We start from the raw sequence: 20,103 nt of genomic DNA on the forward strand, positions 1-20,103 counted from the left end.
TGTCCCCATTTTTCTACTCATCCATCCATACACTGGATAAAGGGAGTGTGATCCACAAGGCTTTCACAATCACACTGTCACTCCCTGTAATCTACATTGCTATACAACTGTCTTCAAGAGTCAAGCCTACTGGGTTGCAGTTTGGTAGTTTCAGGTATTTACTTCTAGCTATTCCAATACATTGAAACCTAAAATGGGTTATCTACATAGTGCATAAGAATGTCCACCAAAGTGACCTCTCAACTCCATTTAGAATCTTTCCACCACTGAAAATTTATTTTGTTTCATTTCGTATCCCCCTTTTGGCTAAGAAGATAATCTTAATCCCATGATGTCAGGTCCAGATTCATCCTCGGGAGTCATACCCTGCATTAGGGAGACTTTACACTCCTGGGAGTCAGATCTCACATAGTGGGGAGGGCAGTGAGTTACCTGCCGAGTTGGGTTAGCTAGAGAGAGAGGGCCACATCTGAGCAACAAAGAGGCACTCAGGGGAAGACAGGCACAATTATAAACAGGTTTAGCCTCTCCTTGGTAGTAACAAGCTTCATAAGGGCAAGTCCCGAGGTAGAGGGCTCGGCAAACCAAACTGCCACCCCTCAAAGTTTGTGAGAACATCAGCAGCAATCCAGGTGAGGAAGTCCAGCACCTCTGCATTTTCTCCCAGCTCCTCAATGGGGCCCTGCATATATATTTTTACTCTCTGCCCAAATTACTCTGGGATGTGTCTCTATTTCACACTAACCTATATAAATCTACCAGGTCTCACTTCCTCTTCAAAGTGTCATGTAATTATGGTATCTGAACAAATCGTATGAGTTAAATTGTTTAGGAAATATAGATCCTGCATCAACTAAACATCACTTCTCTTGGTCTCACATGGAATTTGAAGTTTTAAAACACAGTCAGTATTGTTCTTTACCTTTGGGCCCGATTTGCCCTAGTCCTAACCACATCTGCTTCATTCATATCTCTATTTGAAGTCTGGACTCTTTTTCAGCTTTTTAAATAGTTGCTATATGTGCTGATACTGACATACATATCTGCCAAGTTCTAACTCTGAGTTTCAGGTGTCACACAGATACCCAAAGTTCCAGGGATTGATCAGGTTATACACAAAAGGATTAGCATCTCAGAATCTGGAGATATGCATTACAATTCAGGAATACATGTGACTGCTGTAAGGGCTTATAATCTAGGGACCGCTACAATAAGCGTTCCTCTGATAAGCCGTGCTCTAAGATTCAATTCTGAGTTTACACATTGTAGTTAGTCCATATTGGTGAGGTACTATAGTGTTTACCTTTGTTTCTGGCGTAGTTGACTCAAAATGCTGTCTACAGGATCCATTCACCTTGTTGCATTTCTCACAGCTTCACTCCTTCTCGCAGTTACTCAGTATTCTATTGTATGTACACACAACAGTTCACCATTCTATTCCTCACTGATATACCCTTAGACCACCTCCACCCATTGCAAATCATGTATACTCTCACCATAAACACTGGTGTGCAATTGTTCATTCATGTCCCTGCTCTCAGATCCTCCAAGTATATGCCCCCTAATGACGTTGCAGGACCTTATGGCACCCACATATTTAGCCTCTTCTGGAACCACCACACCACGCTGTCCTCCAGAAAGGCCACACCATTCTGCCTCCTAGCCAATGATAAATACATACATCCCTTTATCCATGTTTTCTCCAGCACTTTTATCCATGTTTATATTTTCCCTACAATTTTATAGAGCTATATTCACATATCATGTAATTATCCACAGCGTACAATCAGTTGTTCATGGTGCCATCATACAGTTGTGCATTTATCACCACAGTCAGCACTTGAACATATTGATCACTATGAAAAACAGTTTTTTTAATGAATAATAATAAAAATAATAAAAATAAAAATAAAATATACAATACAATAGTAGGGTCAGACAACATGACCACTACCAAGAATCCCATATCCCTCCTTTATATCCCCCTCTCATACACATTTAGCTTTGGTATATTGCCTTTGTTATATTTAATGGAAGCATATAACTATTACTGTTGACCATAGACTCCAGTTTGCTTTGATTATATTTTTTCCCTAATACTATCCCCTTTCCAACACTATGCATGGTTGACATTCATTTGCTCTCCCACATGCAAGAACAGTTTTATATTTGTACATTTAGTCACAATCATTGACCACTCCAGTTTTTGCTAAGTTAAACAGTACCTGTCTTTATCTTCTATTTTTACCTCGGGTATCATTCATGCCCCTGTCCCACCTCTTTCAGCCTTACTCACAGAATATGTTGTATTGTAAGTACACTTTGTTCAGTGTACTTACAATATTGTGCTACCATCACTCAGTATTATGCTATCTATTTCCTGATCTATACAGTCAATTCTGCTGAACACTCTGTAGTCCTTCAGCATCAAATACCCTATCTCTACCCTTTTCTATCTCCTGATACTCCGTGTTATCAGCTTTTAACTCTCAGAGTTTGCTCATTAATGTTAGTTCATATTAGTGAGACCATACAGTATTTGTTCTTTTGTTTCTAGCTAACTCTGAGTGCCTGTTTTAAAATATCTTTTATCTGGTCATTCCAGGTTAATAGATTCACCTCTACTTTGACTCCTTTTTACACCATATATATCCATGCCTTGTCAGTTTTCTTTTCACCTCATATCTGCTTCCAAATTCTATTAAATATCCATTAGATATTTAACACTTCCTGCCTGTTTTATATCTCTTTATGTGAGAGAAGGAAAAAATGTTACCTCTTGTATACTTCTTTTTCTCTAGTTTTATCTACATAGAGGTAAATTTCAGTGCCTATTTCAGTTATAAAAGGGGAAAAGATAACAGAAAGAAAAAGCTTCTTTGGTTGTATTCCTACTTGTTATCTGGGAGACTTTTTGAATCATAAGCCTCTCCAGACACTAGTTCATATTCATGCACCTATACAGTTTTCATATAGCAGGAAAGTTGTCCTCGAATTCTTTCCTGATTCCAGCTCTTGGGGGACATTTGCTGTTGGGACCACTGAAGCCTGTGAAATCTCATGGGAGCCTCTCTCCTGCCACTACTGCTAATAGTCCCGGGATCACCTGGAACCTTCTGAAGAAGGTCCGCTGAGCCATGCTGAGCAGCTGCTGGCAGAATCCTCTATAACGGATTTCAGAATTGAGCTGTGCTACCGCTGAACTCCTCTGAATCTGCTTTGTTGAAGAGTGAAGAAAACCTCTGAACCACATGTTGTGACCAACACAGTGCTTCCTTTTGCTTCTCCTGCCTCAGCAGGCCCTTTTTATATAAACAATTCATTTACTCCTTGGATGGAAAGGAAAACCAGGTATCCCTTTCCATCTGGTTTCTGGCCTGACTTAGACCTCGCAACCTGTAGGTGTGGCAACTTCATGAAAGAGGAGAGTGGCAGCAAGCGTTTCCCTAATTAGCCACATAGGGCATGTTGCTTTCCTGTCAGCACTGGGGGAGAGCCTTTCAGAAGAAAGTCTTTTCCCCATCTTGCTATTCCCCGAGAAGCCTAGAGTTGTGGTTGTGATTCTAACCTTCCTCCTTGTGGGGCTGCAGAACACTGAAGATGAAGACACTTGGGGAAACAGGAGAAAACTCTCTTGGTTTCTGGAGGTGGTGGCTATGAAAGAGACGTGGGCTCTGTACTCTGCTATATATTGTGGAAGATTCCACAGAAATTCCTTCTGTTGGACTCAATGAAGAAATACTTGTAGGAACTTTGTGGAGGTTGTGCAGGTATATGAGGTAAGGGAAAAAGTTCAGGGCTGGGGGCACAGCAGGGGTGTTGGTGAGTCTGTATCCTAGGACTAGAGATGGTCACAAAATTAAAAAAGACCTGGAGAAATCAGCTATTTAATTTTGTCTGGAGCATTAAAATTATGATTCTTTTTACCTCCATTGATTTATGGGTTAAAGTCAAACTCTGTATGGGAACATTTAATTAACAGAGTCAGGAAAAGCCTTTATGAATAAACTAATGCCAGGACAACCAGTGGAGCTTACTAGCTGAGATTCTGGCATATCCATTTTCCCACAAAATATATGATGAATCCTGTAGGTATAATTTTGGGCCTAAGTACCTGCATCAAATTGACTTCCTATCTCCATCTTCCTTCCATCCTAAGGACTCGAGTTCCCTAAATGCCTGTCAATTTTTAATTTTATGTTTACTTATATTTTCTAATGTTATTTTATTAGAAAAGTTCCAGTTTTCTAATTCCAGAAAATTTGTCCATAGAGCATAATGTGAGTTTCCACATCTATCTCCCTATTGCCCCTGAAAAAGGAACTCAGAACATTATAAGAGTGCCAAGATCTGTAAGATCAGGAAAGTAGACTTGGGATAAGCAAACCAAAATATATTTCGGTTGTCAAAATGATTTAAAGTATCTCATACACGTTTACACTATTTATCATGCTTAGGAATTTAATTTTATTTTGAAGGCTCTAGGGAGCTACTATAAGGTTTTGGAACAGAAGATGGACAGCTTTGCATTTAAGAAAGATTATTCTGTTAGCTGAATGGAGAGTGGATTGGAGCACGACAAGCTGAAAAACAATGAGTCCAGTTAAATGTCATTCAGGCAAGAAATGATCTGAGAATAAATTATTGTTTTTCTTGTGAATCTCTGTTTTCCAGGTAAAAGTTTACTTATGTTTACTTAACTTATCCTCATTTTTCTTCTGTTTCAGATTAGATATACTATCTTGCTGTATCTATAAACAAAAACAAAAAAATTAAAACAAACAAATATAAAAAAGACTTTGGTTGCTATATGCCAAGCTGACTTTCTGTTTACGGAAAGCCTCTAGTATATTATTTTCAAAATTATTTTATCTAGCTGTTTTATCTATTCTATTGGTTCTTCACAGTTATCTGACCTCTTTTGTTAGATATCAGTAGCTTCCTACACTTAGAAGTCTCATCTCCAATAACCTCAATACTGAGTAGTTTATATGAGAAGAACAAGTCTCAGAATTCTACCATGCATATTTTCTACCAAGCAGGCACAACAATTATAAATATACTTGTTCTTGGAAACTTGTAGGAGAAGCCTCAACCCTCTATCCTTTATGCTCTCTGATTAATAGAATGAGTGAAATGCTTTCTCAAAAGCAAAATGTAACAAAATTCTGGCCTGTAGAGGAGCCAACCTTCTGGTGAGATCAGGCGACATATCTTCCACTAAGGTAGGATTCACACAGAAATTTGCAGGCCCTGGGAGGATTATACCCATCCAAGGTTTATAGGCTGCTTGGCTCTTGATAGTCTTATATCCCTTCACGCCAGGGTTTAGGGATATTTCTTGCCAATGCATATCTTGATCATCTTTTTCATAAATATATATATATTTCTAACATTCTGACATTGAGTGGATCTCAACTAAAGGTAATTTCCCCTCTCACCCTCCAGGGAACATTTGGCAATTTCTGGAGACATTTTTCATTGTCATGACTGAGGGGAGGACAATATGCTAATGACATCTGGTGGGTAGAGGCTGGTAAATATCCTGTAAGTACAGGAGAGACTCTCCCAGACCCTCGTCCCAAAACAAAGAATTGTCTAGTCCAAAATGTCATTTGTGCTGAAGTTGAGAAACCCTGCTCTATGCTAATCAATGAACCCTAAGTCGTGGATTATATGTGGATATTTGAAGCTCTTGCTAAGCCTGCCTCTGGAAGTGGATTGCTGATTAAATCTCTCAGATAATCAAACCATTCCTGGAGCGTGATTTCATCAATGTATTTCAACTATTTAATTAGACACCTTTAGAGTACAGATTAAAACTACTTGCACACACATATATGTCATGCAGGTCTAAGCTGTTTTGTTTAAAGTGAATTACATTCAGTACAATATTTGGCTTTTCCTTATTACTCCATTGCTAAGCTGACAAAACAATGAGGCAGAGCAAAGGAATTTGATACCTGCATTTAGTTTTGATGATGCCTATTTTAAAATGGTCTCATCCTTATCCACAGAGGGAATCATACTGATACAGCTCATTTTATGTCCCTAATATATCATCTCAAAAAATAAAAATGTACACTGAAGTTGTTTTAATTTTCTATTGTAATACATATTCCTCTGAATATCTTTATGCATAATTTATTTCATATTTAAAATAAACTCCTTAAGCCATATAGAAAAATGCTGGAAACAGTGTTTTTTTTTTTAAATATTTAGCATATTTAATAAGACAACCAACATTTTGCTTTCACTTTAATTTGTATTTACTTAATGATGAACTTATTCCCAAGCCATACATTTTTATTTCTTCAGTTTTCCTGGGATATCATTTTCTTCTGTGCAACCTCCTCTTCTGGTTTAGGAACAATTTGCTCTTTTTTCAGTAAGGATTATCTCAATGTAGCAGGGGGACCTCTTTGTATGGGTTAATCATACCATATGCTCTGTAAGTACAGTGGCAGCTCTTGCGGGCTTTTTTTTACTGAATGTCCTCAAAGACCAGAGAATCTATACCAAACCCTTAAGTTCAGCATGACTTTCTTCATTTTTAAGCCTGTGCAACAAAAATTCAGCACTCTTTTTGGGCCACCAACCCTGCATCCAGCCCCACTATTTGTCCTGGGCACAACTACCAACACCAGTGTTTTAATGACAGAATCGCCCACACTGCTTCTGCAAAGTGGCAACTTTCAGACTTGGTGGCTTTTTGAATATGCATACTCTTGATGGCCTGAGCAGTTTTTCAGGTGTTCTTAAAGTGAACACAAAAATTTTAACCTCTTGATTTGCATGATTTGTGGGGATTTCTGTGTCAAGTGAATAGTGAACCATTTTCAGAGATCACCTCAGGCCGCTTACAGGAAGAGTTCTAAACATAAAAACGCCAAATTTCTATTCAGAAAAGTTTGTACCAATATATATGTCAAAAGAACAAATTTCTTTGCTCATCTAACAGAGTAGTTGAAAAATTAAGATATTAAAATTGCTAAAAAAGTTGTATGAGTTCAAGTTGAACAGAACCACGTTATAATTTGGAAAGCAATTCACAAAGTTTATCTGATTCCATCACCGTACTCTGTGCTCTGGAGTTGCTTCAAAAACAAAGGGTCTTTTTTTTTTCCTTTAAACGTACTTAGAGTCTGACTGTTTGTGCTTGATTCCATTAGCCAGCAAGGGAAGCAGTTGAAAATATGGACCAGGAGAATCTGACAATGGTGACTGAATTTTACTTCTCTGATTTCCCTCAGTATGAAAATGGAGGCCTCTTATTCTTCATCCCATTGCTCTTTATTTATGTGTTCATTATTGTTGGAAATTTCATGATCTTCTTTGCAGTTCAGCTAGACACAAGTCTTCACAAACCCATGTATACTTTCATTAGCGTCTTCTCTTTCCTGGAGATTTGGTACACCACAGTGACTATCCCCAAGATGCTCTTCAATCTGGTCAATGAAAAAAAGACCATTTCCTTCATTGGCTGCCTCCTGCAGATGTATTTTTTCCACTCACTTGGGGTCACTGAAGGCCTAGTTCTGACAGCGATGGCCATTGACAGGTATGTTGCCATCTGCAACCCTCTCCGCTATGCCATCATTATGACCCCTCGGCTGTGCATCCAGTTCTCCACTGGCTCTTGCATCTTTGGCTTCCTCATGTTACTGCCAGAAATTGTATGGATTTCTACCCTCCCGTTCTGTGGCCCCAACCAAATCCATCAACTCTTCTGTGACTTTGAACCTGTGCTGCGCTTGGCCTGTACAGACACATCCATAATTCTGGTTGAAGATGTGATCCATGCTATTTCCATCCTAACCTCGGTCTCCATCATCACCCTTTCCTATATAAGAATCATCACTGTGATCCTAAAGATTCCCTCAGGTGAGAGCCGTCAGAAGGCATTCTCCACGTGTGCGGCACACATCACTATTTTCCTGCTGTTTTCTGGCAGTGTGTCCCTCATGTACCTGTGCTTTTCTGTCACTTTCCCACCATTTCTGGACAAAGCTATTGCTCTGATGTTTGCTGTCCTTGCCCCACTTTTCAACCCTATCATCTACAGCCTCAGGAACAGAGACATGCAAAACGCCATCAAGAAAATCCTTTGTTCTCAAAAGATATTCAGTATCTCCGGGAGCTAAATGTAATTCACACACATGTGCTCAAAGAATTCTCATCTTCTTCATACCTTTAATAGGCTAATAAATTACTTTCTAAACAACTGTTTTGTTTTCATGTTGTCAACTGGGAGTTCTTCATCCAATTCTCTAATCTAAGAATTATCGTTCTATCAGACAGAGGAAGTTTCCTTCAGATTTAACTATCTTGATATCATCCACAGATTATAATGGAATATTTTCTCCACCTTGCAACTCCAAATAATATGGCATTATCTTCTCAGAATCAATAAAGTATACTAGGCTAAACAATAGGCACATTTCTTACTTCTACATGTAAATATTTTCCCTACCTTCTCTTTCAGTCTATATTCTCAGTGCCTTCTTATGAGTTTTTTTTTTTTTTTTTCCGTTTTTGTTTGTTTGTTTGTTTTCACTTTAAAAAGATTAATGAGATCCCTAACTGTGGCTGATTTTGGTCTGACCAAGAATCCTGAATTCCTAACATTCTGCCCATAGACTTTGCCCTTATATGAATTGTCTCCTAATGCATTACAATGATTATGTGGTACATATAGCCATTCACTATTATTATAATTTCCTTTGTGGGTTGTGTTTCACATTGTTTTGGAGATTCCAGTGCAATCACTCTTTAGGGCTTGAAGATTAAATAGATCCAACATAAAGACTTAAGACCATTAAAATAAATACATAATTTATAAAAAATTTGTAGTTACACTGTGATGAGAATTTTTCAGTTACTATCACTATTATTAAGATGAATTGCCCTCTGCTATGTTAAAATTCCATAGCAATTGCACACCTCAGTGTCTTTGTTCCCACTGCTTTTCTGCTCTGGAATATTCTTCCTGCCCTTCTTTGCCTTGTAACTGATATTCACCATTAAATGTTCACACACATTTTGTCTTCTGGGATGAATATCTCTGCCTTCCCCCACAAAACCACAATAGTAGTTTAATGGACTGAGGAAATCATGTTTAGAAAAGGAAGATATTTGCCTTGCTCATGTGGGGATGCAGGACAATAGCCACTGGTATGAAGAGCAGGAGGACTACATAAGTTAAGAATGGAAACACTGGTAGTACAGGTCAAAGGATGAAGGAAAAGGTCTCAATCAGTCGTGGCCAGGCAGCTGGACCCTCATGGGAGTGTTAAAGTGGAAGAGGGGCCTCGTGCCTCGTTTCAGGTCTGCTCCAGACCCCACTCCCTCCATGTATCAGTGATATGGTTCAATTCTTGATCCCCTCTCACTCCTGTAAGTTCAGAGGGCCTCCTCCATTAGCATGAGTTTTTTGATAGCCTTAATTGAGAATGTTTGTGGGATGAAAATCATATAGAAGTTACTCAGGTTACATTGAAATCAAATTTATCGGAAATAAGCATTTAGAAATCTTGATCTTCCTTAATTTTTAAATTCCTGCTTAAAAATCCTAGGTTTCTGTTTATAAATATAATAGATTGATAAAATTTAAGGGTGTATGAGAGTTTGACACTATGTATCCCAAAAGATCATGTTCTTAAAGCTAATCCATTCTTTTGAGTGTAGACCTATTGTGGGTGAGACCTTTAGATTAGGTTATTTCAGTTGAGGCCTGGCCCAGGTGGTCTTAATCCTCTTACTGGAGTCCTTTGTAAGATCATGAAATCCAGAGAGACAAGACACAGTAGCTGAGAGAGAAAACCACAGAGAGAGAGTGGAAGCCACTGAAGCCAGAAGCTGGAAGCAACAAAGCCTGGAAAGAAGAGAGCAACTGACTACGCCATGTGCCCTGCCATGTGACGGAGGAGTTTTGGATTGCAGACAGCCTTTCTTCGGGAATTAGGTACCTTCCTGGATGCCTAGATTTGAACATTTTTCTGGCCTCAGAACTGTATGCTTGAAAGTTTATAAATCCCCACTATAAATGGTGGCCCATTTAATGGCATCTGCATTTCAAATTAGCTTTAACAAACTAAAATAATGCGTTTGAATGCTATTTTGTCCAATTTATAAACTTGACAATGTAATCTTTTTAACTTCTTAAGACCTATTTAAAATATGTTATAATCTATTTTGTTTTTAAGTACCTCAGTTTTTGAATTAATAAGTACAACCTCTACAGGGTTTTAAAATACCATTTATTTTCTAAAAAACAACAACTTACAAATATGGTTAATCCAAAATCTTCTTAACGATTTCAAACCAGTGATAAACATGGTATGATTTCAACCTAAAATAACAAGTCTAATTTCTGGTTTGAAGTGTTAGCTACAGTGGTGTATATATTTGTCAAATGACATCTGTACACATAAAATGTGTGAATTTTATTGACTATAAATTTTGCCTCAATAAAGGTGACTAAGACACAGGTCTTAATTAATTGTCCTATTACATGCATAAAATTAGAATTACAAGTCTCATTACATACTTCAACAGGTCAAATTATCTCAAATAATGCAAATACATAAAATACTAAGTAAAATACTCAATGTAAAATATGGATAACAGGTTTCGGTTATTTTAAAGGTTTCTATAGTTAGCACTTAAATCTCGCTGAGATTAAAAAATGACAAACTAGTAAGGAAATATGTGACCCATTTCTTTATTCATTCAACAAATATTTACTGAGGCTCCTATGCCAGGTACTATTTTAAGTGCTTGTGACACAATTGATAAAATATTCTTTGTTTAGCTGCACTAAGGGGAGACAAAAAATACATATTAAAAATAAGCCAAAAATAATAAAGACAATTATGTGAAATTCTGTGCGATGTGGAAAACAGAAAAGGAAATAGAGAAGGATTAGAGATTCCAGAATGAATAGGAGGATTAAAATCTTAAACAGAGTAGCCTAGCTGGATCTCATTTAGAATGTCCTCTTTAAAAAAAGATTTGAAGAAAATGAAGGTGTCAGCTATATGATATAAGGAGGGAGAATATTCCACGAAGCAGTGAAAGCTAGTGAAAAAGCCCTAAGGTAGGAATGTGTTTGGCCTGTGCAAGGAATCAGAGAGGCCATTGTAGTTGCAATAGAGTAGGAAGTGGGCCTGGAAAATAGGTGAGTTCAGAGAATAAAATGAAAGAAGGATCAATCATAGGGCCTTGAAAGCCATTGTAAGGATTGAGATTTCCTCATTTACTCTGAGAATTGGAAAGCCATTGGAGGGTTTGGATCAAAGGATGGACACTGTCTAGTTTAGACATTAACAGAATCACACTTGCTTCTGTGTGGAGAAGACAGTGAAGGAAGGCAAGGGTGGAAGCTGGGAGTCCTTAGGGGACTGTTGGATAATCCTGAAGAAATGCTGGTGTTCAGGTCAGGGTAGCAGCCATGGAGATGGAGAAACATGTTCCAATTCTAGATATTGACAAATAGAACCAACAGGATTTCTTTATGTATTAGAAATAGAGTGCGAAGAGCCAACAAATGTGACTCAGAAGGAATTACAAATGAAATAGAAGGAAAGAAAACCAATAGTCTCCAGTCTTGAAAGTCAAGTGAATAAAATGTATCAAGAAGGAGGAAATGATAAGCTTTGTCAAACCCTGCTTAGAGTCAAGTAAGATAAGATCTGAAAATTGATAATTGGAGTGGTAGAGGCAAAACCCTGGCTAGAATAATTAATTAGTTAGAGAATCAGAAAAAATTGGGGATTTTAAGTACAGACAACTCTTTCATGGGGTTTTACTACCAATGAGAGCAGATAAATGGGGTAATAAGAAGCAACTGTTATTACTAAAAGACTTTGTTGACTTTGATTCATAATAATAAATGTATTTTAAATCTTAATTTAGATAGACATATGTGAAAATATTTATGTATTCGTATCCATATTTATAACAGAAACAACATTTTTGCAAAACAGTACTTGACACTTATTCTATGTGATGCCTTTGTTCTTTAATTAAAAACATTTTTAAACTGATTTCATTACTCCCTAATGGGTTGTGGCTCTGAATTTGGAAACAAAATGAACTTAGGTCTTTAACTCTGATTACCTTTGGATACAAATTCAACAGGGGATTTCTCTTTTCAATTCTGTGTTCAGTTCTACAATTTCTAATTTATTTAAAATAAATATTGCATTTCACTGAAAAGCAAGTTTCATTTTTAAAAAAATTATAATTTCAAATATGATGAAGGAAATATACACTCTCAGACAAACAGTGCTGATGGGATTTCAAATAATCTGCTGATTCTGAGAAAATCTATCAAGGGAGGCCCATACTTTATCAAGACTCTTGGAGTTCCTAATACTAAGGAGAACTAATTAGAAAAGATCACAGAAAGAGGTTTACATTAATTAACCCTAGGGGAAATGTATTTGCTATTTTTCTCTAGTCATCTGTGGAAAATTCCTCAGTAGAGAAATCTCCCAGAAACCTTAAGAAACAATTACAGCAGTCATTCCTGCCAGACCGTAGGGCCCTTATACTGTTTAGACTAAGGAAGGAGAATGGACCCCCCACTGTCTGTGCCAGAGGTAAGAAGAAGATGCACTTGGGTCCAGGAGGCAGGCTTGTCCTATGTCAGGGATAAAGTAAGTTTTCTACTAGATAGAGGGAAAGGACACTTAGCTAGTACTCCTTCAGTTGACTTAAACAACAATATTTAATATTGCATGAGTGACTGGTTGAAATTAGGTTCAGGGAGTCTGAGGATAAATGCTTATAGGGTTAAAATTTAGTGATAATGTTATTTTGTTTGGAGTATGAGATTTTTAATATTTCAGTCTTTTTCCTTTGTAATGATAATGTTCTCTGCTTTCATACCCTCAGATTTTTCTAAATTAATTCTGATGTAGTAGGACACCATTTCACATATTGGTTTGTGATACAAGTTCAGTGAACATAAACTAAATTAAGATCATGAATAAAGAGAAATCAGATGTATCAGAAGAGCTTGTTCCTGAAAATCTTATTCTGGCATATTGACTCAAACAGAACACAGTCTCTCCCCAGATCAAATGTGTAATACACACTTTCCTTTATCTCAATAGGATTTCCATTCTCTCAAAAGGATTGGTGACTTAGTGACTATATTAAGTTTACTCTAATAAGGAAATACTTTCTGATAATTAGAATTTTCTAACTTTGGATGAAGTTGTCTTGGTTAAGTGATTAAGCAGAAGCTTGATTGCCTTTTTTCATTATATGCTGAGAAAGGGTTCCTACATCAGGTGTAGAAAGAACTAGATGTCTCCTAAGTTACCTTCAAGCTCAGGATTAAGGGGGAAGATGGATGTTCTTATGTACTGATGGCCTTGAGCAAAAACCAAGCATGCCATTACTCATAGGATCTCCTCCTATAATAAACTATGGTGAGGCCTGGGAACAAGTCAAGGGAGGGGCCTGGGAATAAAGCAATTAAGAATCTGTCTGAAATGTTTTCTTCGTTTGACTCTTGAATTCTGCCTTCCTAGAGAAGGAAATCATTCAGAATTAAAATCAGTCCTTTCGTATCTATGGCTGTCTTGGAGAAGAAGTGTCACAAACATCAGCTGCAATAAAAACCAGATGATAATCTACTTGCTCAGGGGAAATGACAATTAAAATTTTGCAATGCTAATTAAGGTTAGTTAGAGTATACATTATCTCTCACCTTGACTATTTTGGTATCTTTTTCACTGGTCATCTTCTAACAAGTCTTTCTACAGATGACCATTCCTAAGCATGGCTTTTACTGTTTCCCTTCCTTTAAAAAAACATTTAAGCAGAGAGCTAAAATGGTGGCATAGAGGGGAGTGGAAGACTGTTAATCCCCCCATGGAAAAATTCATAAATGATAAAAAACTAGTAAATAACCTGGAATAACTGCAGGGAGACAAACGTGACTGCCCACTCATCATCCACCAACCTGAATTGGGAGGAATGCCCAAGATTGCAGCATAAAATCTGTAAGTAAAACTGCAGACCCGCGCTGAGAGCCAAGAGCCGAGAGCCCCTCCCTCACTGAAGACTCGCGGTGCTAGAGAGCATCACTCTCTCAGCCCAGCTCCAACTGGGGTTTTAATGTTAACTGCTCAATACAGACAGTGAATCTCCAACAAGCAGACAGAGGCTTTTGGTGACAACCGAACTTGGGAGAGTCAGGGGACATATCTGTCCCAGGATGGGGAACCCAGAGGATCGGGTGCTATCTCTGGCTGACAGGTGAACCTGGGAGCTTTCCTGTCCCTTTCTCTCTCTGTGGAGAAAACCTCAGCCATTTTCAGCCTGCAGTGCTTTGCAGTAAAGACAACCTCAGCCATTTTAAAATCAAAACACTTTGATCAGCAGAGTCAGAGAAACAAAGAAATTATTGATAAGCAAATGACCTCTCTGGAGGGGCATAGCTTCCCAAGAGGAAAGGGAGGGGCCCAGCTCTACTGTCTGCCTTTCAAGAACCAGACCCCAAAGCCTGGAGGAGGAGAGCCACAGGCCACACCCTCTTACACCAGCCATTGACAGGCTGACAGGTGCACCTGCTGGGCAGAAAAGCACAGGCATATCAATCCTCTAAGAAAAACCATCAGGGAAACCAGATGCTGAATATTTCCTCCTTCTGTGACCTGAGCCTGTTCTAGTCTGGGAAAACCTGATTGGGGTGGCCTAGGAGGTCAGATGCCTAGACAACAGAAAACTACAACCTACACTAAGAAAAACGAAGCTATGGCCCAGTAAAAGGAACAAACATACACTTCAACTGAGATAGAGGAATTTAAACAACTAATGCTAAATCAATTCAAAACATTTAGAGAATATTTTGCAAAAGAGATAGAAGCTGTAAAGAAAACACTGGGCATACAAGAGGCAGAAACTGAAAGTTCAAAAAAACAACTAGTAGAAGGTATGGAAATGAAAGGCACAACACAAGAGATGAAAGACACAATGGAAACATACAACAGCAGATCTCAAGAGGCAGAAGAAAACACTCAAGAACTGGAGAACAAAACACCTGAAAGCCTACATGCAAAGGAGCAGATGGAGAAAAGAATGAAAAAATATGAGCAATGTCTTCAGGAACTTAAGGATGAAAAAAAGTACAAGAATGTATGTATCATTTGTGTCCCAGAAGGAGAAGTGAAGGGAAAGGGGGAAGAGGCAATAACAGAGGAAATAATCAATGAAAATTTCCCATCTTTTATGAAAGACATAAAATTACAGATCCAAGAAGCGCAGCGTACTCCAAACAGAATAGATCTGAATAGGCCTACGCCAAGACACTTAATAATCAGATTGTCAAATGTCAAAGACAAAGAGAGAATCCTGAAAGCAACAAGAGAAAAGCATACAAAGGAAGCTTAATAAGACTGTGCAGATCTTTCAGCAGAAACCATGGAGGCAAGAAGGAAGTGGTGTGATATATTTAAGATACTGAAAGAGAAAAACCGCCAACCAAGAATCCTATATCCAGCAAAGCTGTCCTTCAAATATGAGGGAGAGCTCAAAATATTTTCCGACAAACAGACAATGAGAGACTTTGTGAACAAGACACGTGCCCTACAGGAAATACTAAAGGGAGCACTACAGAGTGATAGGAGAAGACAGGAGTGTGTGGTTTGGAACACAATTTTGGGAGATGGTAGCACAGCAATGTAAGTACACTGAACAAAGATAACTACGAATACGGTTGAGAGAGGAAGGTTGGGAACATGTGAGACACCAGAAGAAAGGAGGAAAGATAAAGAATGGGAATGGGTAACTCGGTGAAATCTAGAGTGTTCAACAATTGTGATAAAATGTATGAATATGTTCTTTTAGGAGGGAGAACAAGCAAATGTCAACCTTGCAAGGTGTTAAAAATGGGGAGGCATTGGGGGAGGGATACAATCAAAGTAAACTAGAGACTGTAACTAATAGAATCATTGTATTATGCTTCCTTTAATGTAACAAAGGCGATATACCAAGGTAAATGTAGATAAGAGGGGGGGATAGGGGAGGCATGTTAGGCACTTGACATTGGTGGTGTTGTCTGACTCTTCACTCTATTTTGATTTAAGTTTATTTTTCCTTTTGCTACTTCCTAGCTGTCATTTTTTTTTCCTCTTTCTTTTGCCTCTCTACCTTCTTTGACTCTCCCTCCTGCCTTGTGGAAGAAATGTAGATGCCCTTATATAGTTAGTGGTGAAGGTGGTAAACACATAAATATGTGAGCATACACAGAAACATCGATTGTTTACTTAGGATGGAATGTATGGTGTGTGAACAAAACCATATTAAAAAAAAAAAAAAGGGTTGATGACTGTTCTAGTTTGCTAATGCTGCAGAATGCAAAACACCAGAGATGGATTGGCTTTTATAAAAAGGGGGTTTATTTTACTATACAGTTACAGTCTTAAGGCCATAAAGTATCCAAAGTAACACATCAGTAATTGGGTACCTTCACTGGAGGATGGCCAATGGCGTCCGGAAAACCTCTGTTAGCTGGGAAGGCACGTGGCTGGCGTCTGCTCCAAAGTTCTGGTTTCAAAATGGCTTTCTCCCAGGACATTCCTCTCTAGCAAGCTTGCTCTTCTTCAAATAACATCACTCACAGCTGCACTCCATCCGGTCTCTTTGAGTCAGCATGTTTTATATGGCTCAACTGATCAAGGCCCACCCTGAATGGGTGGGGTCACGCCTCCATGGGAGTATCCCACCAAAGTCACCACCCACAGCTGGGTGGGGCACATTCCAAGCAAATCTAACCAGCACCAAAACGTCTGTCCCACAAGACCACAAAGATAATGGCATTTGGGGGACACAATACATTCAAACTGGCACAATGACAAAACCTCAAGGGCAATATACTGAGTGAAATAAGCCAGACACATAAGGGCAAATATTGCAGGGTCTCACTGATAGGAACTAATTATAATATGTGAAGTCATAGACATGAAATATAAGGTACCAAGATATAGGATGAGGCTTAAGAATGGGGAGCGGTTGCTTAGTATGAGCAGAATGTTTAACTAGGATGAACTTAAATGTTTGGAAATGAACAGAGGTGTCGGTAGCAAGATGTGAGAATAATTAGCAGTGCCGAATGGCGCATGAATGAGGTGGAAAGGGGAAGCTCAGAGCCATATATGTCACCAGAAGGAAAGCTGGAGGTCAAAAGACGGGAATGTACAAAACTGAAACCTATGGTGGGCAATGTCCATGATTAACTGTACAAATATTAGAAAACTCTTTCATGAACCAGAACAAATTTATGACAATACAATCAGAAGTTAATAATAGAGGGGCATATAGGGAAGAAATATATACCTATTGCAAACTATATACTACAGTTAGTAATATTTCAACGTTCTTTCATAAACAGTAACAAATGTACTATACTAACACTACGAGTCAACAATTGAGAGGGGTAGGTTAGGGATATGGGAGGATTCGAGTTTCCTTTTCTTTTCTTTTTTTTTTTTCCTTGTTCATCTTTCACTTTATTTCTTGTCTGGAGTAATGAAAAGTTTCTAAAAATTGAACAAAAATTAAGTGTGGTGATAGATGCACAGCTGTATGAGGGTACCGGGGCAACTGATTGCACACTTTGGATCTTTGGAAAATTGTATGGTATCTGAACAACCCCAATAAAAATTAAAACAAAAAAAAAAAAAAAAAACAACAAAAAAACACATTTAAGGATAAGGCTCAAAGGTCCTAACCTGATATTCCTTGCTTTCTCTGATCTGGTTCCAATTCAAATTTGGAGCCAAATATATCTTACATATTCAACAGCTCAGTAAAATAGGAATAGCTTCCTGCATATTGTTGCATATGCCATTCCTTCCTTCCACTGTTTTGATCTCTTATTAGATCTTAGCTTCCACTGTCCACTCAATATTCCCACCTTCTTGGAATTCTCACTGATCCCTCCTACCAGAAGTAGTCCTCCCCCTTCTGAATCCTGAGCGTGCTTTACCTGTCTCTCTTTATGACATCTAGTCATCCTTCTTTACATTTTCAATATTTTCATACAGCATTAGCTCTTCTTGTAGACTGAAATTTCCCTAAGAGGAATTAAACGGAAGAGGAAATGAAATAGTGTTTTAAATGGGATAAGAAGTAATGTGAATGGTGTTAGGTACTTTTACATATTTTAATTTGTATATTTTATTCCATTTGTTTTTACCCATAATAGAGATATTATTATTATTGTTTTATAGACAAGGAGCTTGAGAACCAGTAAGGAGAAAGAATTTGTCCAAAATTGCATAGCAATGTGCCAAACCATAACTGGAAACCAGGCCTGTCGGTCTTAGAAATCCACTACCATTTTGTACACCACGGGAGGAATTTAAGGTCAAGTTTCACCAGTCATTCTCTGTGTTTTCTACTCTGAGTGCTCCTATATAACTGGACTGTCTGGCATGTGAAGTGAAAGTTAGGTTTTCATAGGCCTGAGCTGATGGAGTTTCTTCAGGAGATTCCCAGTCTTATAAGGGTGGGCAAGGCAATGCAGAGTTCAAAAGCATATTCAAATAAGTATATTTCAGGCTAAGGAAAACAGTTTATAAGGGTTCCTCTCACGTGGTTTCTCAAGCCTTAAGGAGGATAGACAGGAGAGAGAAACTCAGAAGGAACAGGCAGTGGTGCTCAGCAGAAGGGAGGAGAGCCTGAGTGGAGAGGCATGAGAGATTTGAGGTATTTCCTGACTGAAACTCTGACTTTTATGTTCCTTCTGGATTTACCTTACCTCAGCCTAAAGCACCCGAAAATAGACACTGGGGGTTCACTCTGTAGGACATATATGGACAAAGCAGACTATTTGGCTAAGAGAATAGTCGAGAATGTCAAATGTGAAAAGGTTTGTAAGTTGAACAGAGGGACTGTTTTGTTGTTCCAAGTGTGGCGCTTCTCATTTTTATGTCCAGCATCCTTATCATTCATGCCTTGATTCAGCAAACACTCATATATTGATTGATCGTCTGCTTTGTGACAATCGCTACCATAGGTTCAAGGCAACATAAAGGTGAATAAAACATTATCCTTGCTCCTGAGAAGCATACAGACATTAAAAATTCCCAGGATGATGGGTAATTAGCAGTGTCCCGGGAGCTCAGTGTAGACGTATTCTTTGAACAATAAAAAGAGTCTTGAATTAGATTTTCGTCTTGGACAAAAAGAGTAACTGGCTGTGAGATACCCCTTCCCACTAACCCTCTGCCTTGAAGTGCATAATTCTTTAGGCTTTAACAGAATTTTAGTGTTAGAAAGACATTATGTATCATCAGTATCTGCATCTGTTAACTGCAATGTATTCTCTACAATATCCCTTCTAGATTTCATGTCTCATTATTCTAATTTCTTCATTCATGTGATGAACTTCCAAGAATATTTGACTTTACCCAGTCTACTGAGGAGATTTTACAAGTTTTTAAAATACAGGGTTTTGTCCAACTATTGAGAAACTTTACCCTATGTGGGAGCCCCGGGCCCAGGGCCTTCACCAAGTGTCTTGAAGGCTGCACAAAGCTGCTTGCGTGAACTAGGTCAGTTAAGGTTTGACCTACTCTCCTTGTAAAATCAGGCCTCAGGTGCTAAATGTAAGCTGTAGCTTATCACCCTCTGGGGAAACTACCTCTTCACTGAAACTCCCTGAGATACTATTATCTACAAGATAATCTGTAATCCTCCCCTCGTCCCTGTTGATTACAAACGATCCCTCCCTATGTCACAAGACCTCTACTTCTGCCATATGCTCTGATACCCACGGAATGTTGAGCCATTATAACCAGCTTGTTCAGCCCCCACCAGAGTCAAAGCACAGAGTACCTTACACACCAAGCCCGGAACCTGCCACCATTCAGAGCAGCTGACTTCATACCCTGTAATCCCCTAAAATAAAAGCTCATGTCTCAGAATGCGAAGGGTGCTTTCTTGAGTCCTTGGGCTTCAAAAGCCCTCTTGGGCTTTGACACCCTGAAAGACCAGGTCAAAAGGTGGGTCCTGAAGAGTTAAGGATAGAAAGAAAATACTGGGCAGGCACAGTAGGAGTAAAAAGGCATATTAGAGGTCTCG

At 38.5% G+C, this 20,103-nt stretch overlaps 1 protein-coding gene across 2 annotated transcripts; it reads left to right on the forward strand.

The window, feature by feature from the left end:
* The first annotated feature begins 7,196 nt into the window (after positions 1–7,196).
* Positions 7,197–12,998, forward strand: LOC119517066 (olfactory receptor 6K3-like). Of its 2 annotated transcripts, XM_037813565.1 has the most exons (2): positions 7,218–8,109; positions 12,988–12,998. In XM_037813565.1, exons 1-2 carry the CDS (start codon positions 7,218–7,220, stop codon positions 12,996–12,998), a joined length of 903 nt encoding a protein of 300 aa, XP_037669493.1. The 2 variants fall into 2 exon arrangements, with proteins under 2 accessions (XP_037669483.1, XP_037669493.1); XM_037813555.1 differs by lacking the exon at positions 12,988–12,998 and having other exon boundaries at positions 7,197–8,144.
* The last annotated feature ends 7,105 nt before the right edge of the window (positions 12,999–20,103 follow it).

The sequence above is a fragment of the Choloepus didactylus genome, chromosome 2 (genome assembly GCF_015220235.1).
Source record: "Choloepus didactylus isolate mChoDid1 chromosome 2, mChoDid1.pri, whole genome shotgun sequence".
Lineage (NCBI taxonomy): Eukaryota > Metazoa > Chordata > Mammalia > Pilosa > Megalonychidae > Choloepus > Choloepus didactylus.